At 37.7% G+C, this 22,476-nt stretch overlaps 1 protein-coding gene across 21 annotated transcripts in view; it reads left to right on the top strand.

The window, feature by feature from the left end:
• Cntln (centlein) overlaps positions 1-22,476 on the top strand; it is a 281,691-nt gene that overhangs the window by 162,194 nt on the left and 97,021 nt on the right. For 20 of the 21 annotated variants that reach the window (XM_063288373.1, XM_063288380.1, XM_063288375.1 and 17 more), the window contains 2 exons: positions 15,471-15,571; positions 20,780-20,871. In XM_063288373.1, the coding sequence (XP_063144443.1) occupies positions 15,471-15,571; positions 20,780-20,871 (193 nt within the window). Of the gene's footprint in view, positions 1-15,470; positions 15,572-20,779; positions 20,872-22,476 lie in introns of those variants that run through there. The other variant, NM_001114402.1, reaches the window with a different exon arrangement.

A 22,476-nucleotide genomic window follows, 5' to 3' on the forward strand; every position in this document is an offset into this window, starting at 1 on the left:
GCCTACGAATTTCATAAAGTCATTGTTTTTGATAGCTGAGTAATATTCCATTGTGTAGATGTACCACATTTTCTGTATCCATTCCTCTGTTGAAGGGCATCTGGGTTCTTTCCAGCTTCTGGCTATTATAAATAAGGCTGCGATGAACATATTGGAGCACGTGTCTTTTTTATATGTTGGGGCGATCAGAGAAAGAACTGGAAGAGCTTGAAGGGGCTCGAGACCCCATATGTACAACAATGCCAAGCAACCAGAGCTTCCAGGGACTAAGCCACTACCTAAAGACTATACATGGACTGACCCTGGACTCTGACTTCATAGGTAGCAATGAATATCCTAGTAAGAGCACCAGTGGAAGGGGAAGCCCTGGGTCCTGCTAAGACTGAACCCCCATTGAACTAGATTGTTGGGAGGAGGGCGGCAAGGGGGGAGGATGGGGAGGGGAACACCCATCAGGAAGGGGAGGGGGAGGGAGATGTTTGCCTGGAAACTGGGAAAGGGAATAACACTCGAAATGTATATAAGAGCTTCCTGGTTGCTGCCGCTGCAGAGAGCCCCTGGGCAGCACCCCACGAGCGAACTTGAGCCTCGGGACCACAGGTAAGACCAAATTTTCTGCTGCAAGAAAGCTGCCTGGTGAACTCAAGACACAGGCCCACAGGAACAGCTGAAGACCTGTAGAGAGGAAAAACTACACGCCCGAAAGCAGAACACTCTGTCCCCATAACTGACTGAAAGAGAGGAAAACAGGTCTACAGCACTCCTGACACACAGGCTTATAGGACAGTCTAGCCACTGTCAGAAATAGCAGAACAAAGTAACACTAGAGATAATCTGATGGCGAGAGGCAAGCGCAGGAACCCAAGCAACAGAAACCAAGACTACATGCCATCATCGGAGCCCAATTCTCCCACCAAAACAAACATGGAATATCCAAACACACCAGAAAAGCAAGATCTAGTTTCAAAATCATATTTGATCATGATGCTGGAGGACTTCAGGAAAGACCTGAACACACTTAGGGAAGCACAGGAAAACATTAATAAACAAGTAAAAGCCTACAGAGAGGAATCGCAAAAATCCCTGAAAGAATTCCAGGAAAACACAATCAAACAGTTGAAGGAATTAAAAATGGAAATAGAAGCAATCAAGAAAGAACACATGGAAACAACCCTGGATATAGAAAACCAAAAGAAGAGACAAGGAGCTGTAGATACAAGCTTCACCAACAGAATACAAGAGATGGAAGAGAGAATCTCAGGAGCAGAAGATTCCATAGAAATCATTGACTCAACTGTCAAAGATAATGTAAAACGGAAAAAGCTACTGGTCCAAAACATACAGGAAATCCAGGACTCAATGAGAAGATCAAACCTAAGGATAATAGGTATAGAAGAGAGTGAAGACTCCCAGCTCAAAGGACCAGTAAATATCTTCAAGAAAATCATAGAAGAAAACTTCCCTAACCTAAAAAAAGAGATACCCATAGACATACAGGAAGCCTACAGAACTCCAAATAGATTGGACCAGAAAAGAAACACCTCCCGTCACATAATTGTCAAAACACCAAACGCACAAAATAAAGAAAGAATATTAAAAGCAGTAAGGGAAAAAGGTCAAGTAACATATAAAGGGAGACCTATCAGAATCACACCAGACTTCTCGCCAGAAACTATGAAGGCCAGAAGATCCTGGACTGATGTTATACAGACCCTAAGAGAACACAAATGCCAGCCCAGATTACTGTATCCAGCAAAACTCTCAATTAACATTGATGGAGAAACCAAGATATTCCATGACAAAACCAAATTTACACAATATCTTTCTACAAATCCAGCACTACAAAGGATAATAAATGGTAAAGCCCAACATAAGGAGGCAAGCTATACCCTAGAAGAAGCAAGAAACTAATCGTCTTGGCAACAAAACAAAGAGAATGAAAGCACACAAACATAACCTCACATCAAATATGAATATAACGGGAAGCAATAATCACTATTCCTTAATATCTCTCAATATCAATGGCCTCAACTCCCCAATAAAAAGACATAGATTAACAAACTGGATACGCAACGAGGACCCTGCATTCTGCTGCCTACAGGAAACACACCTCAGAGACAAAGACAGACACTACCTCAGAGTGAAAGGCTGGAAAACAACTTTCCAAGCAAATGGTCAGAAGAAGCAAGCTGGAGTAGCCATTCTAATATCAAATAAAATCAATTTCCAACTAAAAGTCATCAAAAAAGATAAGGAAGGACACTTCATATTCATCAAAGGAAAAATCAACCAAGATGAACTCTCAATCCTAAATATCTATGCCCCAAATACAAGGGCACCTACATACGTAAAAGAAACCTTACTAAAGCTCAAAACACACATTGCACCTCACACAATAATAGTGGGAGATTTCAACACCCCACTCTCATCAATGGACAGATCATGGAAACAGAAATTAAACAGTGATGTAGACAGACTAAGAGAAGTCATGAGCCAAATGGACTTAACGGATATTTATAGAACATTCTATCCTAAAGCAAAAGGATATACCTTCTTCTCAGCTCCTCATGGTACTTTCTCCAAAATTGACCATATAATTGGTCAAAAAACGGGCCTCAACAGGTACAGAAAGATAGAAATAATCCCATGCGTGCTATCGGACCACCACGGCCTAAAACTGGTCTTCAATAACAATAAGGGAAGAATGCCCACATATACGTGGAAATTGAACAATGCTCTCCTCAATGATAACCTGGTCAAGGAAGAAATAAAGAAAGAAATTAAAAACTTTTTAGAATTTAATGAAAATGAAGATACAACATACTCAAACTTATGGGACACAATGAAAGCTGTGCTAAGAGGAAAACTCATAGCGCTGAGTGCCTGCAGAAAGAAACAGGAAAGAGCATATGTCAGCAGCTTGACAGCACACCTAAAAGCTCTAGAACAAAAAGAAGCAAATACACCCAGGAGGAGTAGAAGGCAGGAAATAATCAAACTCAGAGCTGAAATCAACCAAGTAGAAACAAAAAGGACCATAGAAAGAATCAACAGAACCAAAAGTTGGTTCTTTGAGAAAATCAACAAGATAGATAAACCCTTAGCCAGACTAACGAGAGGACACAGAGAGTGTGTCCAAATTAACAAAATCAGAAATGAAAAGGGAGACATAACTACAGATTCGGAGGAAATTCAAAAAATCATCAGATCTTACTATAAAAACCTATATTCAACAAAATTTGAAAATCTTCAGGAAATGGACAATTTCCTAGACAGATACCAGGTATCGAAGTTAAATCAGGAACAGATAAACCAGTTAAACAACCCCATAACTCCTAAGGAAATAGAAGCAGTCATTAAAGGTCTCCCAACCAAAAAGAGCCCAGGTCCAGACGGGTTTAGTGCAGAATTCTATCAAACCTTCATAGAAGACCTCATACCAATATTATCCAAACTATTCCACAAAATTGAAACAGATGGAGCCCTACCGAATCCCTTCTATGAAGCCACAATTACTCTTATACCTAAACCACACAAAGACACAACAAAGAAAGAGAACTTCAGACCAATTTCCCTTATGAATATCGACGCAAAAATACTCAATAAAATTCTGGCAAACCGAATTCAAGAGCACATCAAAACAATCATCCACCATGATCAAGTAGGCTTCATCCCAGGCATGCAGGGATGGTTTAATATACGGAAAACCATCAACGTGATCCATTATATAAACAAACTGAAAGAACAGAACCACATGATCATTTCATTAGATGCTGAGAAAGCATTTGACAAAATTCAACACCCCTTCATGATAAAAGTCCTGGAAAGAATAGGAATTCAAGGCCCATACCTAAACATAGTAAAAGCCATATACAGCAAACCAGTTGCTAACATTAAACTAAATGGAGAGAAACTTGAAGCAATCCCACTAAAATCAGGGACTAGACAAGGCTGCCCACTCTCTCCCTACTTATTCAATATAGTTCTTGAAGTTCTAGCCAGAGCAATCAGACAACAAAAGGAGATCAAAGGGATACAGATCGGAAAAGAAGAGGTCAAAATATCACTATTTGCAGATGACATGATAGTATATTTAAGTGATCCCAAAAGTTCCACCAGAGAACTACTAAAGCTGATAAACAACTTCAGCAAAGTGGCTGGGTATAAAATTAACTCAAATAAATCAGTTGCCTTCCTCTATACAAAAGAGAAACAAGCCGAGAAAGAAATTAGGGAAACGACACCCTTCATAATAGACCCAAATAATATAAAGTACCTCGGTGTGACTTTAACCAAGCAAGTAAAAGATCTGTACAATAAGAACTTCAAGACACTGAGGAAAGAAATTGAAGAAGACCTCAGAAGATGGAAAGATCTCCCATGCTCATGGATTGGCAGGATTAATATAGTAAAAATGGCCATTTTACCAAAAGCTATCTACAGATTCAATGCATATCCCATCAAAATACCAATCCAATTCTTCAAAGAGTTAGACAGAACAATTTGCAAATTCATCTGGAATAACAAAAAACCCAGGATAGCTAAAGCTATCCTCAACAATAAAAGGACTTCAGGGGGAATCACTATCCCTGAACTCAAGCAGTATTACAGAGCAATAGTGATAAAAACTGCATGGTATTGGTACAGAGACAGACAGATAGACCAATGGAATAGAATTGAAGACCCAGAAATGAACCCACACACCTATGGTCACTTGATTTTTGACAAAGGAGCCAAAACCATCCAATGGAAAAAAGATAGTATTTTCAGCAAATGGTGCTGGTTCAACTGGAGGGCAACATGTAGAAGAATGCAGATCGATCCATCCTTATCACCCTGTACAAAGCTTAAGTCCAAGTGGATCAAGGACCTCCACATCAAACCAGACACACTCAAACTAATAGAAGAAAAACTAGGGAAGCATCTGGAACACATGGGCACTGGAAAAAATTTCCTGAACAAAACACCAATGGCTTATGCTCTAAGATCAAGAATCGACAAATGGGATCTCATAAAACTGCAAAGCTTCTGTAAGGCAAAGGACACTGTGGTTAGGACAAAACGGCAACCAACAGATTGGGAAAAGATCTTTACCAATCCTACAACAGATAGAGGCCTTATTTCCAAAATATACAAAGAACTCAAGAAGTTAGACCGCAGGGAAACAAATAACCCTATTAAAAAATGGGGTTCAGAGCTAAACAAAGAATTCACAGCTGAGGAATGCCGAATGGCTGAGAAACACCTAAAGAAATGTTCAACATCTTTAGTCATAAGGGAAATGCAAATCAAAACAACCCTGAGATTTCACCTCACACCAGTGCGATTGGCTAAGATCAAAAACTCAGGTGACAGCAGATGCTGGCGAGGATGTGGAGAAAGAGGAACACTCCTCCATTGTTGGTGGGATTGCAGACTGGTAAAACCATTCTGGAAATCAGTCTGGAGGTTCCTCAGAAAATTGGACATTGAACTGCCTGATGATCCAGCTATACCTCTCTTGGGCATATACCCAAAAGATGCCTCAACATATAAAAGAGACACGTGCTCCACTATGTTCATCGCAGCCTTATTTATAATAGCCAGAAGCTGGAAAGAACCCAGATGCCCTTCAACAGAGGAATGGATACAGAAAATGTGGTACATCTACACAATGGAATATTACTCAGCTATCAAAAACAACGAGTTTATGAAATTCGTAGGCAAATGGTTGGAACTGGAAAATATCATCCTGAGTGAGCTAACCCAATCACAGAAAGACATACATGGTATGCACTCATTGATAAGTGGCTATTAGCCCAAATGCTTGAATTACCCTAGATCCCTAGAACAAACGAAACTCAAGAAGGATGATCAAAATGTGAATGCTTCACTCCTTCTTTAAATGAGGAAAAAGAATACCCTTGGCAGGGAAGGGAGAGGCAAAGATTAAAACAGAGACTGAAGGAACACCCATTCAGAGCCTGCCCCACATGTGGCCCATACATATACAGCCACCCAATTAGACAAGATGGATGAAGCAAAGAAGTGCAGACCGACAGGAGCCGGATGTAGATCGCTCCTGAGAGACACAGCCAGAATACAGCAAATATAGAGGCGAATGCCAGCAGCAAACCACTGAACTGAGAATAGGTCCCCTATTGAAGGAATCAGAGAAAGAACTGGAAGAGCTTGAAGGGGCTCGAGACCCCAAAAGTACAACAATGCCAAGCAACCAGAGCTTCCAGGGACTAAGCCACTACCTAAAGGCTATACATGGACTGACCCTGGACTCTGACCCCATAGGTAGCAATGAATATCCTAGTAAGAGCACCAGTGGAAGGGGAAGCCCTGGGTCCTGCTAAGACTGAACCCACAGTGAACTAGTCTATGGGGGGAGGGCGGCAATGGGGGGAGGGTTGGGAGGGGAACACCCATAAGGAAGGGGAGGGGGGAGGGGGATGTTTGCCCGGAAACCGGGAAAGGGAATAACACTCGAAATGTATATAAGAAATACTCAAGTTAATAAAAAAAAAAAAGATTATATTAAAATAAAATTTAAAAATTAAAAAAAAAAACTATCAAAAAAAAAAGAAATGTATATAAGAAATACTCAAGTTAATAAAAAAGAAAAAGAAAAAAGAAAAAAATGTGTGTAGATACGCTTGTGATTTTTGGAATAATTGAAACTACATAAAAATACAAGGCTATAGCTACAATTTGGATTTGAGACTAAAAAGAACTTTTACTGGACCTTACCTCAGGCAGGCTTATCTATAATAGTAACTGAAATTACCATTTTTATTTTATCACTTAATACTTTGGGCCTGGTGCTTTCATATATTAATTTTGGAAACTAAGGCTGGGAAAACAATTGCATGATTTAGGAGAGATAACTAAAGATACATAGGAATATCATTTAATTTCCAGAAAATTCCTTAATTGTTTTGCTAGTCAAACATAAAATGTTACATTAAACAATTAATTTTAGGATTGGCCTATAGGTCAAGATTCTTTTGTTTTTTAAGACCACTTAAAGTGTACATAGATTTTGTGAGTATTGAGGGGTTTGCCTTGGAAAGGCTACTGAGAAGTAATATATTATGTTGTAAATTATGTTATCAAATTATGTATTTTAATATTTAAGTATTAATACATTTATACTATATAAATATAATACAATAAATAACTTATAGTATGTAAATATCTAAATATGTTGCTGAGAAATTAGGACTGCTTTGTATGAGTTCTTAGTATAAATTAGGAATTTAGAAGAAGGACTCCTGTTGAACCAGCACCATTTGTTGAAAATTCTATCTTTATTCCACTGGGTGGTTTTAGCTCCTTTATCAAAGATCAAGTGACTATAGGTGTGTGGGTTCATTTCTGGGTCTTCATTTCTATTCCATTCAGCTACCTGCATGTCTCTGTACAAATATCCTACAGTTTTTATGATGATTGCTCTGTAATACAGCTTGAGGTCAAGGATGGTGATTCCCTAGAACATCTTTTATTGTTGAGGATAGTTTTCGCTATCCTGGGTTTTTTGTTCATCCAAATGAATTTGCAAATTGCTTGTTCTAACTCTAGAATTGGAGTCTTCTATTGAGTTGGACTTTTAATGGGGATTATATATATCTGCAGATTGGCATTGATAGCTGTATCTTTTGGCATAATGGCCATTTTTACTATATTGATCCTGCCAATCCATGAGCATGGGAGGTCTTTCCATCTTCAGAGGTCTTCTTCAATTTCTTTCTTCAGAGACTTGAAGTTCTTATCATACAGATCTTTCACTTGCTTGGTTAGAGTCACACCGAGGTATTTTATATTATTTGGAACTATTGTGAAGGGTGTCGTTTCCCTAATTTCTTTCTCGGCTTGTTTCTCTTTTGTGTAGAGGAAGACTACTGATTTCTTTGAGTTAATTTTATACCCAGCCACTTTGCTGAAGTTGTTTATCAAGATTAGTAGTTCTCTGGTGGAACTTTTGGGGTCACTCAAGTATACTATCATATCATCTGCAAATACTGATATTTTGACTTCTTCCTTTCCAATTTGTTTTCTTTTGACCTCCTTTTGTTGTCTGATTGCTCTGGCTAGCACTTTGAGTATTATATTGAATAAATAGGGAGGAATAGAGTAGGCAGCCTTGTCTAGACTCTGATTTCAGTGGGATTGCTTCAAGTTTCTCTCCATTTAGTTTGGTGTTAGCTACTGGTTTGCTGTATATGGTTTTTCCTATGTTTAGCTATGGGCCTTGAATTCCTGTTCTTTCCAGGACTTTTAACATGAAGGGGTGTTGAATTTTATCAAATGCTTTCTCAGCATCTAATGTAATGATCATCTGCTTTTGTTTCTTTGAGTTTGTTTATATAGTGGATTATGTTTATGAATTTTTGTGTATTGAACCATCCCTGCATGCCTGGGATGAAGCCTACTTGATCATGATGGATGATCATTTTGATGTGTTCTTGGATTCGGTTTGTAAGAATTTTATTGAGTATTTCTGCATCGATATTCATAAGGGAAATTGGTCTGAAGTTCTCTTTCGTTGTTGGGTCTTTGTGTGGTTTAGGTATAAGAGTAATTGTGGCTTCATAGAAGGAATTCGGTAGTGATCCATCTGTTTCAATTTTGTGGAATAGTTTGGATAGTATTGGTATGAGATCTTCTATGAAGTTCTGATAGAATTCTCCACTAAACCTGTCTGGTCCTGGGCTTTTTTTGGTTGGGAGACTTTTTTTTTTTCGGAGCTGGGGATTGAACTCAGGACCTTGCGCTTGCTAGGCAAGCACTCTACCACTGAGCCAAATCCCCAGCCCCGCGGTTGGGAGACTTTTAATGACTGCTTCTATTCCTTTAGGAGTTGTGGGACTGCTTAGATGGCTTCTCTGATCCTGTTTTAACTTTGGTACCTGCTATCTGTGTAGAAAAATGTCCATTTCCTCCAAATTTTCCAGTTTTGTTGAATATAGGCCTTTGTAGTAGAATCTGATGATTTTTTTGAATTTCCTCAGACTCTGTTGTTATGTCTCCCTTTTCATTTCTGATGTTGTTAATTTGTATACTCTCTGTGCCCTCTGGTTAGTCTGGCTAAGGGTTTATCTATCTTGCTGATTCTTTGTGTAGTTCTTTTTGGTTCTACTTGGTTGATTTCAGCCCTGAGTTTGTTTATTTTTGTTGTCTAATTCTCTTGGTTATATTTGCTTCTTTTTGTCTTAGAGCTTTTAGGTGTGCCATCAAGCTGATAATGTATGCTCTCTCCAGCATGTAGAAAAATGCAAATTGATTCATTGTTATTGCCCTGTGCAAAGTTCAAGTCCAAATCGATCAAGGACCTCCACATCAAACCAGATACACTCAAACTAATAGAAGAAAAAGTGGGGAAGAACCTCGAGCACATGGGCACTGGAGAAAATTTCCTGAACAAAACACCAATGGCTTATGTTCAAAGATCAAGAATCGACAAATGGGACTTCATAAAATTGCAAAAGTTCTGTAAGGCAGAGGACACTGTCATTAGGACAAAATGACAACCAACAGATTGGAAAAAGATCTTTACCAATTCTACATCCAATAGAGGGTGAATATATACAAAGAATTCAAGAATTTAGACTCCAGAGACCCAAATAACCCTATTAAAATGGGGTACAGAGCTAAACAAAGAATTCTCAGCTGAGGAATAGTGAATGACTAAGAAGTACTTAAAGAAATGTTTGAAGTCCTTATTCATCAGGGAAATGCAATTCAAAACAACCCTGAGATTCCACCTCACCCCAGTCAGAATGGCTATGGTCCAAAACTCAGGTGACAGCACATGCTGGAGAGGATGTGGAGAAAGAGGAACACTCTTCCATTGTTGGTTGGATTGCAAGCTGGAAATCAGTCTGGTGTTTCCTCAGAAAATTAAACATAGTACTACCTGAGGACCCACCCATACCACTCCTGAGCATATACCCAAAAGATGCTCCAACATATAACAAGGACACTGGCCCCACTATGTTCATAGCAGCCTTATATATAATAGCCAGAAGCTGGAAAGAACCCAGATGTCCTTCAACAGAGAAATGGATACAAAAAATGTCATACATATACACAATGGAGCATTACTCAGCTATTAAAATCAATGAGTTCATGAAATTCATAGGAAAATGGATGGAACTAGAAAATATTGTCCTGAGTGAGGTAACCCAATCACAAAAAACACACACATGGTATGCACTCATTGATAAGTGGATAGTGGCCCAGAAGCTCGAATTATCCAAGATACAATCCACAAACTACATGAAGTTCAAGAAGAAGGATGATCAAAGTACGGATGCTTCAGTTTTTCTTAATGGGGGAACAAAAAATATTCATAGGAGGAGATATGGAGACAAAGTTTGGACCAGAGACAGAAGGAATGGCCATTCAGAGCCTGCCCCACCTGGCAATTCACTCTATATACATACAGCCAGCAAACCGTGACAATATTGCTGATGCCAAGAAGTGCATGCTGACAGGAACCAGATATAGCTGTTTCCTGAGAGGCTCTGCTGGTGCATGATGGATACAGAGGTGAATGTTAGCAGCAAATCATTGAATTGGGAACAGGGTTCCCATTGGAGGGGTCAGAGAAAGGAGTGAAGGAGCTGAAGGGGCTTGCAACTCCATAAAAACAACAATACCAACTAACCAGAGCTCCCTGGAACTAAACCACTACCCAAAGAGTACACATGGACAGACCCAGGGCTCCAGCTGCATATGTAGCAGAGGATGGCCTTGTTGGGCACCAATGGGAGGGGAATCCCTTGGTCCTGCCAAGGCTGGACCCCAGTATAAGGGAATGTCAGGGCAGGGAGGCAGGAATGGGTGGGTGATTGGGGAGGGGGCACACCTTCACACAAGGAAGGGGAAAGAGAATGGGTTAGGAGGTTTATGGATGGAAAACTGGGAAAGGGATAGCATTTGAAATGTAAATAAAAATATCCAATGAAAAATAGAGGAAGGACTCAAAAAAAGTCTTGACAATCATTTTCTTTGATATAATAGCAAAGTCAACTGCCTCAGGAATGAAGGTATACAAAAGCTTCTTGCAAAAATGAAGACTTTCAGTCTCTTGGAGGTTCTATTGCTGTGATAAAACACCATGGAACACCAGGAAGGGGTTAATTGTGCTTACACTTCCATAACACTGGCATCATCAAAAGAAATCCCAAGTTAGGAACCTGCCAGCAGGAACTAAAGCAGCCATCCTTGAGAAATGCTGTCCTGGCTTGCTTCTCATGGCTTATTCAGCCTGCCTTACTTCACCTAGGTCCCCCAGCCCACATGTGGCCTTGCCCTTAGGAGTCTAGGCCCTTCCACAACAATCTATAATCAAGGACATGACCCATATAATGGCCCACATATAGGGCAATCTTTTGGGTCCATTTGCTTAATTAGCATTTCCTCTTCCCTAGGAACTCTAGCTTGTGTCAAGCTGACATAAAGTAGTCAGAACACTGCCCTCTTGTCAGTTTGACACACAAACACATCAACATCTAACTGGCATATTTCTTTCTCAGTTGTTCCCAAGATTGCATGTTAACATTAATATCAAAATGTGTTTGTTCTTTTGACCAGGGGTACTGTTTTGCCCCTACTGGGCTTTAGTAAAACTCTGATACCTCCACCTCCTTCTCTACCTGAAGTTTTTGAATCTTGTGAAAGAAAATTGTGATATTTACTTTTTATGTTTCCTGGGGAAGTGGGTGATGAAATCCAAAGCTGACCATGAAGGAAGGATCCACCCCACTGAGCACCATCCTGCTGATGGCTGTGTCCTGTCTAGCATAGCAATTTGGTGTAAATGTACATTGCCATATATTCAAAATAAAGCCTGTATTAGTTACATAAATACAATGTTTGAATATTAAATTTGATATTCACACTTGTGGATAGAATAATCATTTTTTTGTTTTTGTTTTTTTTTTAATTTTTTTTATTAACTTGAGTATTTCTTATTTACATTTCGAGAGTTATTCCCTTTCCCAGTTTATGGGCCAACATCCCCCTAACCCCTTCCCCTCCCCTTTTTTATGGGTGTTCCCCTCCCCATCCTCCCCCCATTGCCGCCCTCCGCCCAACAATCACGTTCACTGGGGGGTTCAGTCTTAGGAGGACCAAGGGCTTCCCCTTCCACTGGTGCTCTTACTAGGATATTCATTGCTACCTATGAGGTCAGAGTCCAGGGTCAGTCCATGTATAGTCTTTAAGTAGTGGCTTAGTCCCTGGAAGCTCTGATTGCTTGGCATTGTTGTACATATGGGGTCTCGAGCCCCTTCAAGCTCTTCCAGTTCTTTCTCTGATTCCTTCAACGGGGTCCTGTTCTCAGTTCAGTGGTTTGCTGCTGGCATTCGCCTCTGTATTTGCTGTATTCTGGCTGTGTCTCTCAGGAGATATCTACATCCGGCTCCTGTCTGCTTGCACTTCTTTCCTTCATCCATCTTGTCTAATTGGGTGGCTGTATATGTATGGGCCACATGTGGGGCAGACTCTGAATGGGTGTTCCTTCAGTCTCTGTTTTAATCTTTGCCTCTCTCTTCCCTGCCAAGGGTATTCTTGTTCCCCTTTTAAAGAAGGAGTGAAGCATTCACATTTTGATCATCCGTCTTGAGTTTCACAGAGCTGTTATGCTGTAATATTCTGCAGTAATATTTTCTTTGGTCTCTTTAGCTACCTTATTCTTGTTATTAAAAGTCATCTACCCTTACATTGGAACTTAAACCTCCTTTTAATTCTAGTGGTTTTAGTGGTGTTTCATTTTTATAAAAGCATGTGCTGGGGCTGGGGATTTAGCTCAGTTGTAGAGTGCTTACCTAGGAAGTGCAAGGCCCTGGGTTCGGTCCCCAGCTCCGAAAAAAAAAGAACAAAAAAAAAAAAAAAAAAAAAAAAAAAGCATGTGCTGTTCCCATACTTGGCAGATAAATTTCCATTTCATTCTGATTTTCAAGTAGCTTTGAATATGTTTGCTTGTTTACCTTGTAAGTCTGATGGTTTTTTAATTAATATTCTTTTCTTATTTCTTATTGAAGTATCTCTTTTTTCTAGTGGTATTTATTCATATTCTTAACGATGGTATTTACTGAATTCTTTTTCTTCCGGATATCAGATTCCCTTAATCATCTTTTGTAATTCTGGCCTAATGACCATGAGTCCCTTGCTTTTTTCTTATCCTGAAAGGTCCTCACTTGAAGCAAAACCTTGCTGGGTGCAATAGTCTTGAATGAAATTACTTTGTTTCAGGACCTAAAATAGACTCTCCATGTCCTTCTGGTATTTAGGGTTCCTTAAGAAATGTATATAAAGGTCCAATGTCTTTATGTGCTCCTCTTTTGCAGATTGTAATGTTCCTTTTTTTGTCCTGTATTTTAACAATTTAACTCTCCTATGTCAAGGTGACAGACTTCTGTGGTCATATGTGTTGGCATTCTTTCTACACTCTGGTCCACATTTGCCTTCCAACAACCATAAAGGGCTGGCTTGCTATAAAAGGGACAGTTTGGCCTCTCTGACTCTCACTCTTTGACTCTTTTTCTCTCTCTCACCCCATCCTTCTACTTCTATCTCCTTCCCCCTTCTCCTCTCTCCATGTGTTCCTAGCCTGCCTCTCCTCTTTCTTGCTCCCCTCTCTTTGTCTTTCTCTGGTCCCCTCTCTTTCTCTGTCTCTACTCTTTTCTCAACTCCCCTTCCCATGTCCCCAAATAAAACATATCCTTGGTTTTATATAGCACAACAATAGATATTTGAAGTTCTAAATGTTTCTTATACTGGGGTGTCTGTCTTCCCCAGAATGTGGACACTTTTATGCTATTATCTTAACAAAGAGGTTTTCTTTGATCCCAACCAGTAGTTCTTTTCCTCCAGTATACCAGAGAACATATAATTTTTAAGGGTATCCCAAAGCTTTTGTATTTTCTCTCCAAGCTTTTTAAGCTTCTCTTTTCCTCTTCTTTCTGACAGTAACAATTCAGATCTGCCTTCAGACTCTGCTATTTTTACTTCTGCTTTCTCAGTCTGTTTCTGGGACTAGTGACAAGTTTCTCATGATCTGGGACTCTGTCTTGTCTTTTTCAGGTCCTGCATTTCTTTGTTTAACTTATCTGTTTGTGGTTTGTATCCACTTTTTCATATTTCTGTGTTGAGATTATTTGTTTGTTAGGATCATTATCTTTTACACTAGATGGTGACCTCTTAAGATTCTCTATGGATGACCCTGGGAGGCATCAGTCAGTTCTGGTTTTGATTTGCAGCAGATTCTCATACACTCCAAGGCTAACATCCTCCATGGCTTTGTTTTGTTGTTGTTGTTGCTGCTGCTGCTGCTGCTGCTGCTGTTTTTGTTGTTGTTGTTGTCCCCTTGTGTCATGCTGACTGACTTACTGTGAAACAGGATTCAGGGATTGGACTGGCTGGCCAGTGAGACCCAGGCGTCCTTCTGAGCCTGCCTTCCCAGCACAAGGATTACAGCACACACAACCTTGTTTTACTCCCTTTACACTGTGTGAGAAACAAGTCACGCCCTCTTGACGGTACAGCACACACGTGACAGACTAAGCTGTCGTCTAGTACCTGAAAGATGATGCTTAATAACATTAACCACAGTGCAAACTAGGTTTCATTATGACATTTTCACATGTAAAGGAGTAAATTGTCTTTGTTGATCTGCTTCCCTTCCCCTTCTGCCACTCTCAATCACAGTCTGGACCCTTCCCCCTTCCCTGCTGTGTAGCTTCCTGTCCATGGTCATGCCACTGGTGTACTATACCCTTTCCTCCCTCCTTCCCTCCTCCTTCCATCCCTCCCTCTGCTCCTCTCTGCTTCTCTCCCTCTCTCCCTCTTCCCCCAACACAGTTCTCCCTCTCATAGTCTCTGACCTAGTAATTTTGCCATGTACCGACTAATAACAGCCCTCCCACAAATAGTTCTTTTGTTGGTCATGTTGTTACATGCTAATAATCCCAGCATAGAGAAAGCCAAGGTAAAACTGTGAATTCAAAGTTCAGGCTATATATTGAAATATATGAATTTATAGTTTGAAATAGAAATATATAAATAATATTTATGCAGTTAAGAAAATTTAATAATATGTTATTGTATAATTTAATAGTGGATATAGTAATATACATTTCTATATAAATACCTAAATATTTAAATAATTTTATATATAAAAATAAATTTATTTGTAATTGAAATATGTAAACATATAAAATACCAAAAATAAAAAAGTTTATATTTCATATATTTGGCATATTTGTTGTAATTCAGTTGATAGTTTGTACTAAAAAATACCCTCATAGAAATGAATTTGTATGCAGATAAAATTAATGAATATGTGCAATTGCTTCATTTTTGCTTTTATCTTACCATTCTTCCCTATTTTTCAGTTGTCTTTGCTGCTTTTGTTTACTGCACTGTTCACTAGTGTACGCATTTTATGTAATTGTTAATTGTTCAAATTTTCATAGGATGAATCTTCAAGATGAATTGGATGAGCTTAAAATATATATGACTATTGATAAAACAACAATACAGGAATTGAACAGATGCATGGCAGAGAAAAGAGAAGGTAACTTTTTAATTAAAAAATCTTTAGTCTTAATATCTAATTTTTGTTTCAATTTAAGAATCTTAATTTCTCACTTTTTGTACTGTTTTACTGATTTATAATATAATTTTTATGTCTCATGAAAAAATCAAATACAGTGAACTCCTAAATATCCCACTTTGAACAGACTCACAGTTCTTAGCCTTGAGACAGTACTTGTGGTATGGTCCAGCTGCCCACTGGTGATGCCCAGGCCTTATGAGCTGAGTCCAAGCCAGACCCCAAGGAAAGATAGAGGAAGCCTGCAAAGTCCTCAGTGCCCTCCCCTGATCCTCACACATGTACCGTGAGCCTCCATAAACATGCTCACCTCTCCCCCTCTTAATTTAATATAAAATGTAATCAAATATTTGATAATAGTAAAAATTAATTTCATTATTTATTGACTTAGTTTTTCTAGTTACAATTTTATAATTGTGTTTAACCTTAATGATTCACTTTTTTGTGTATGTGTTCCTATTACAAGACATTGAAAGTACTTGGTTCTAATTTTATGGGGCCTCCATCTTAAACTTAGAAGGAAAGTTTATTCATTTCAAATGTGCAAACCACTGTGGCCATACTGTCTGATGCTATGGAAGGTACCCATGTTACAAGTTTAAGATTGTTCCTATATTAAAAGTGAAGGCCGTTGTATTTACTGTGCAGCTTCAGTATCTCAGTGGGAGAAGCAAGATTTCTTCTAACTTCTGCCAAACAGATGTCACCACACCTAGTGACTGTTTTCAATGTCCTCCTCTGACTTCCTATCAGCCATTATTATTATCTCAGCCTTAAATATATTGTTACTGATTTACCAAAGTCAGTATTTTAAAATTTTTATTTTGTACTTTTATTTTCCATCAAAATGCATACTTACTCCTTCCCTACCTTCTGAAACATGGTTTTTTGTTTTCATTTAGTCTTCTCTTGTCAAGATCTTTTCTGTTTCTTCAAACTGAAACATATTCCCACTTCCTCCTTAACAATTGGGATCCTGAAAAGCTTATTGTTTTATTGTTGAAAATAACTATATTCTGAAAACAAAAACAGGAGTAGATGAATATTCAAACAATGAGAAAGACTCAACTGAAGAAAGAAAGGGAAAAATTGTGACTTCACAATTGAACACAATTCTCTGTGAACACCCTGGAGAGATACTTTGTTACACATCAGTCTTATTGTAGCACCTTGCACAGAGAATAAGTTAGGCAAGCAACCTAAGTGCCAACCTCAGAGCTGTGGGCAGACAAATGTGGTCTAGCCTGAAGGATAAAGATATTTTATTCCTATGTGGAAGACACTGCACAGTAGATGTAAAGTGGGTCAGTCTGAGACAAATATCATGTTCCCATTCATTTGTAGCATATATGTACACACACTTATAGTCTTACATATGTATATGTATATAGTCTGTGTGTGTGTGTGTGTGTGTGTGTGTGTGTGTCTGTGAGACATGTATGTAAAAGTAAAACTGTTTGAGGGTCAAGGGGAACTAACAGAAACAGGAGTAATAACAAGAGAGAGAAAGGATTTTATGAGGAACTGTTGAACATACAATATATATTTAGAGGAAAACTTTAAAAATCAGAACAATTGTTTGGACACTCCCACAAGTTCTGCTTTTGCCTTGTTTTATTGTATCTTGTTTTGTCTTGATTGACTGTCATCTCTTGAAGGCCTGCTAGTAGGATGAATCTGGGGCAAAGGGCAGGTTTGGGAGAGGAGAAGTAGTGGATGGAGGGAAACTATTGTATTGGGGTGTATTACATGTGAGAACTATCTATTTTTATTAAATAAAAAGAGAAAAACCAGAAAGAACAGTGTGGTAGAACTAAGTAATATATTCAAAAATAGCACTAGCAAATAGTGGGAGAGCCATTCTGAGCAACCTGACTTGAATAAAGTATTTGTTACACTTCAAATAAGAAAACCAGCAAAACAAACTCTCATGTGCAACTTGACTGAACTGAAGGTGGATTCAGTCAGGTACAAAGAAATTAAGATAAAGAAATGCAACATGTGCTAAGAATTATGCTGAATTAATGTGTTATTATTAGAAATCACAGAAAATATGTGTTCATTTACTAAAATAGATATACAAAATGCAGTTGGTTATTTTCTACTAAATTATATTCTTTTTAGAATTTTTTATTTTAATTTGATTCACAGATCAAGAAAAAAATCAGAAAAACCTAGGTTATCACTTCTTTATCAATAGAAGCATAAAGAATAAAAAATATAAAATAAGTTTTAATGATATTAGCCATGAATATACTTAGCATACTGTAAAAATTGGCACATAAAATTCAGGAATATAGTTATGTGCTTCATTTGGCTTCATACACTTTGCACTGTAACACTCTTCCATTTTATCATTTAATGTAAAAATCCAGCCTATTGAATGCTAAATGTTATATTTAATACCAATTAACAGCAAACTAGTCTTATGAAATAATAATAAACACTTGTTTTGGGATGTTTGCCAGTTATTACATTTTGCCATTAAGTATTTCAATAAAGCTACTTGAAATCAAATTAAAAATGCTTGTTTACATTTTATAAAAAATGACTGTAAGCTCTTTAATAAATGTTTTTGTTTTAGTAATTAAATGTTTTAATGAAAAAGTCTAAAAAATTATGACAAAAGTTTTTAGATAATATATTACTAAAATTAAAATTGGGATATAAAAGAGTAATAAGAAAATTAACAGTAAAACATTAAGAAAAATAGTAAAAGGTAGAACAATGTAGATTAATTGTCCAGTGAGCTAGGATTTGGAAACATAGCTGAACTAATGACACTTTGGCATGAGACGGAATTTTTCTGTGCAGCCAGGCTGACCTAGAACTCACAGTCTTTATTCCCTAGCCTGAATGCTGAGCACTCTCTAGCCCAGCCGTGCTGAGCAATTGGAACCTAGACATTTCTGACCTTCCTTTGCACATTGCCACCAGGCTCAGGGTGCTGTGTGAGTTACCTTACCTGATTTGGCCTCCCTCTCTAAAGTCTCCTTAATGAAGGATTAACTCATAGAAAAGCAAGCTTGAAAGTATTTGACAGTGCTCTTTAAAGACAGCATCTGTTCTGGTAACTTGAGGACATGCAGAAACAGTTTCCCCTCTTACTTCAGTTTCTGAGCATCACCTGTGTCCTGGGCATTGTCTGTCCTTCAGACACAGGCAGTTTTCCTAAAAGGCATATTCTACAATTTCCTTGTTCCGTCTCCTTTTGCTTATGCTGACAATAGATACTGAAGTTTGGACCATGTGGCCCTGTTGCAGTTTTCATAGTTTGTGTGGTATTTATTTTTTTCTTACAAATCTATTTTCTGTTTATTTCAGTATACTTAGACTTAGAGAGAGAGAGAGAGACCTTTATTTCTTCAGTAAACCAAGAAGATTAAAAGAACAAGCTATTAATAAACAAAAAGTAGTTAAAAAGAAAAAGAGAAGAAATTCCTCAGCAAGAAAGAACATAAATCAGGATGAATTTTAGTTCTAGTAAAAATTACAGTGCTTAAACCATATGATAAGTTAAATCTTTTGTAGAATGAGACATCTCATTGTCTTAGCGAGGTCCCCTTGCCTCAGTTCCCACATCCTGGGGTGCTTGAACTGAAGTAGCTTAGAGTTTGTTTTTTGCTTCACTCTGCATTTGAATCTAACTGCTCCCTACTTTTATAAAAGCTATAAAGGAAAAAAATCTTCCTGAGCTACATCCACAGGTTAACATACACAAGCATTCTTCCCCGCAAGCCTTGCACATACCTAGGACCAAATAAACATCAAGGAAATTATTGTAAAAATCATTCCTTAATGTTTATTTTATTAACAATATACAGATGTTGTTAGTACTGTATGTGGTGTGCATATAGTACTATTATGTTATTTTTAAGGATAGATATCTCAGAACTATAGGAGATATTTAAATGACTAGAACAGATGAATTCTATTTGCATATTATTTCTGTATTGCTGAAGAGTGCTGTAAATGAATTCAGCACCACGGCGTTAGGGGACTAGGAAAGGAAGCTTGGGAGCTGATAGATTATCATCAAGGTAAAGGTACGTATTCCCCAAGAGGCACATTCTACCTATTCTAGCTTTTATTATCCGTAGGATAGTGTTCTATTTATTTCATGAGCACAGAAGTTTTAATTGAGTATGTCATGTTTCAAAGACAAAAGAAATGCCTAATTCACTCTAACAAACTTGTTAGTCACTGTTTTTACCAGGAGAATTTCTACTCTACAGAGAATAATATTGTTTTCCCTTTCTTTGTTGAGAAATCAAAGTTTCACATTGACCTACAGCAGTCTGACTTACTTTAAAGCAAGAGTAAAGTAAGCCAACACAGATGTACGCCCTCTTAGCGTTAGGAATTCTGTCCCTGTTTTGTTCTTTGAGAGCATTATACTTTAAAATAATTCAGGAGCTCAGTAAAGAATGGTAACTTCATCACTGTAACTTATCTGTAAAGAAGACAGTTCTAAATTTGAGTGAATTTTAATATTAATGAAAAATGTATGACAGTGTTTCCCTTAATGTTGTAAACTTCTTGCAGGTTTCGCTGTACTGAGAAGGCTGTGGTAGTTAGTTTCCAGCCCCCGAAGTAGTGCTTTGTCACTAATTTCACCCTTGAATGTCCGCGTTTCTTAGGAAGCCACAGCTCCTCTAGAATTGAGGTTTTATGGTTTAACCCGCCAGTACTGGGCTTTTCCCTGGAAGGAAAGGTTCCTGCGCTGTTAGGGTTTTAGTCTCTAATTCTGTTACTGTTTGCTTTGTTCAGAGATCACTCTGATCTTCCTGGCAGGGAACAGGATCAGCAGAACAAAACTAGTATCTGCTGCAGATAAAAAGGCAGTGGATTCTGCTTTTAAGGTAAAGGCTGAAGAGTCTACAAAGAATGAGCACAGGAATGAAAGTCTATCATTGTTAACCTGCAGTTCTATTGTACCTTTGAAAGTCTGAACACTGCAGGGAAAAAGGGACACCACAAAGACATGTAATTATGTGACAAAACAAATGCTTGAGAAAGGTCACCATTTAGTTCTGACCAAACACTTGACAAGAAAAATAGACTAGATTATTCATAATTGAAAAACCAGGAAATCTTTCCCCTTAAACCAAAAGTGCAGAATTCCAGCAATATATGATGTACCATAATATATTATTTATTTGCTTCCAGAACAACTCTTTAGACACCATGAAGATGCTGGGGTCAAGAAGAGTACTCCAGAGAAGAATGAGAAAGCAATATCGGAGCAGACATTAGAGAAGGTAGTCTAATCTTTAAGATATTGAGCTGAGCAAGTTAAATCTGAATTTTACCATAAAGAATTATATTTTAAAACGAGGGCTCATGAACTTAAACCTTGTGTGAATCCTTAATTTAAATTCATAATTCAAAATCATTGGCTTGCCAAAATGGGGTAAAAAAAATCAATGTTAGTAAAATAAATGTATAAACACTTGTACTTCTGTGGACATAGATTAAAAATATTTTTATAGATGGAGTGAAGAAAATGAGAAGGAGAGAAGTTAACAAAATTTGGAATACATGTGCTTATTAGTTGTAAGTGAGCAGCTTAACTTAAAACAGGCCAGGAGACCCTGCTCTTCTGCAGTAGGCATACATTGCTTTTTGATTTATAGCTCTGCCTCAGTAGAATGCTAATATCTTTATAATTTAAACTTGAAAATATGTGTGTCTTGTTGTCAATAAAATTTAGCTCATGATTTAGTATAGCTTTCTGTATTTTATTAGGACAATGCATGTCAACCTGTAGTCACAATACAGCATTACTGTCATTGATAGTAAAGTGCAGTTTTCAAATTGTAGCATTTATCTTAATTTCATTTTACAATATATATTATCAGGTTCAATGAATGGTTTCAAGTGTACAAACATTTATTGAATCTATTATTAAAAATTTATCTTTAAATAATTTACTGTTTGTTATCTGGCTACTCTGGATTACCTTTAAGTTTTCCTAAATCATCTATATATAAACAGAATTCAAAATGCACATATGTATTATGGATTTCAGTTTATCTACCTTTATCTTTTGTACTGGTGGATAGACTTGTGGGAATTTCTCATGAACTACAGCAATTTCGTACTTCCTTAGACTTGTCCTGTAGCAAAGGATGTTCCCTCAGTGCTACTGAATAACATATACCAGGTTAACATACAGGATAGGGAATGAAACATGCTCCCAGTCATTCATCTTGAAGCAAAGCCTAAAGTCATCTATGTTCCGTCAAACAGGGTATTATATGGTTTATATTAATGGGTCAGCTTTATTCTGAAATAGTATTTTTCTTTGCTGTTTTATATAATTTTATTTGTATAGACAAATAATGCATTTGTGAACCCAGGAATGCATTTCAGGCCCACGAAAAGAATAGTGATTATTTTCATTGGATTTAAATTCAAATTAACATTATTTTTTACATTTAAACAGTAACTTCATACAGTTGTGTCAGTCATTTTTTAAAAACTTCATAGTTAAATTTATTATTTTTAACTAATGTTTATATTCATATGGTATTAAGCATTGAATTTAGGGTCTTGTGCATGCTAGGCAAGTTATCTACCACAAGCCTATTTGCTTAGAGACAGAGACAGAAACAGATAGATATTTGATACAGGTATTTTAGGTTATACAGGCTGAGTTTGAAGTCATTCTATAGCACAGAATCCTGTCCTGATTAGCTAGGTTCAAGAGCCTCCAACATCAAATTCATCTGAATTTCCTTCTTGTATGTATATGTGTGGAGGGATGTGTGCTTGTGGAGGTCTGAGACCACCTCAAGCACACCCTGCTGTTTCTCTCCTTTTTCTCCTTCCCCCCCATCCTCCCTCCGTCCCTCCCTCCCCTC

Source organism: Rattus norvegicus, chromosome 5, assembly GCF_036323735.1.
Source record: "Rattus norvegicus strain BN/NHsdMcwi chromosome 5, GRCr8, whole genome shotgun sequence".
Taxonomy (NCBI): Eukaryota; Metazoa; Chordata; class Mammalia; order Rodentia; family Muridae; genus Rattus; species Rattus norvegicus.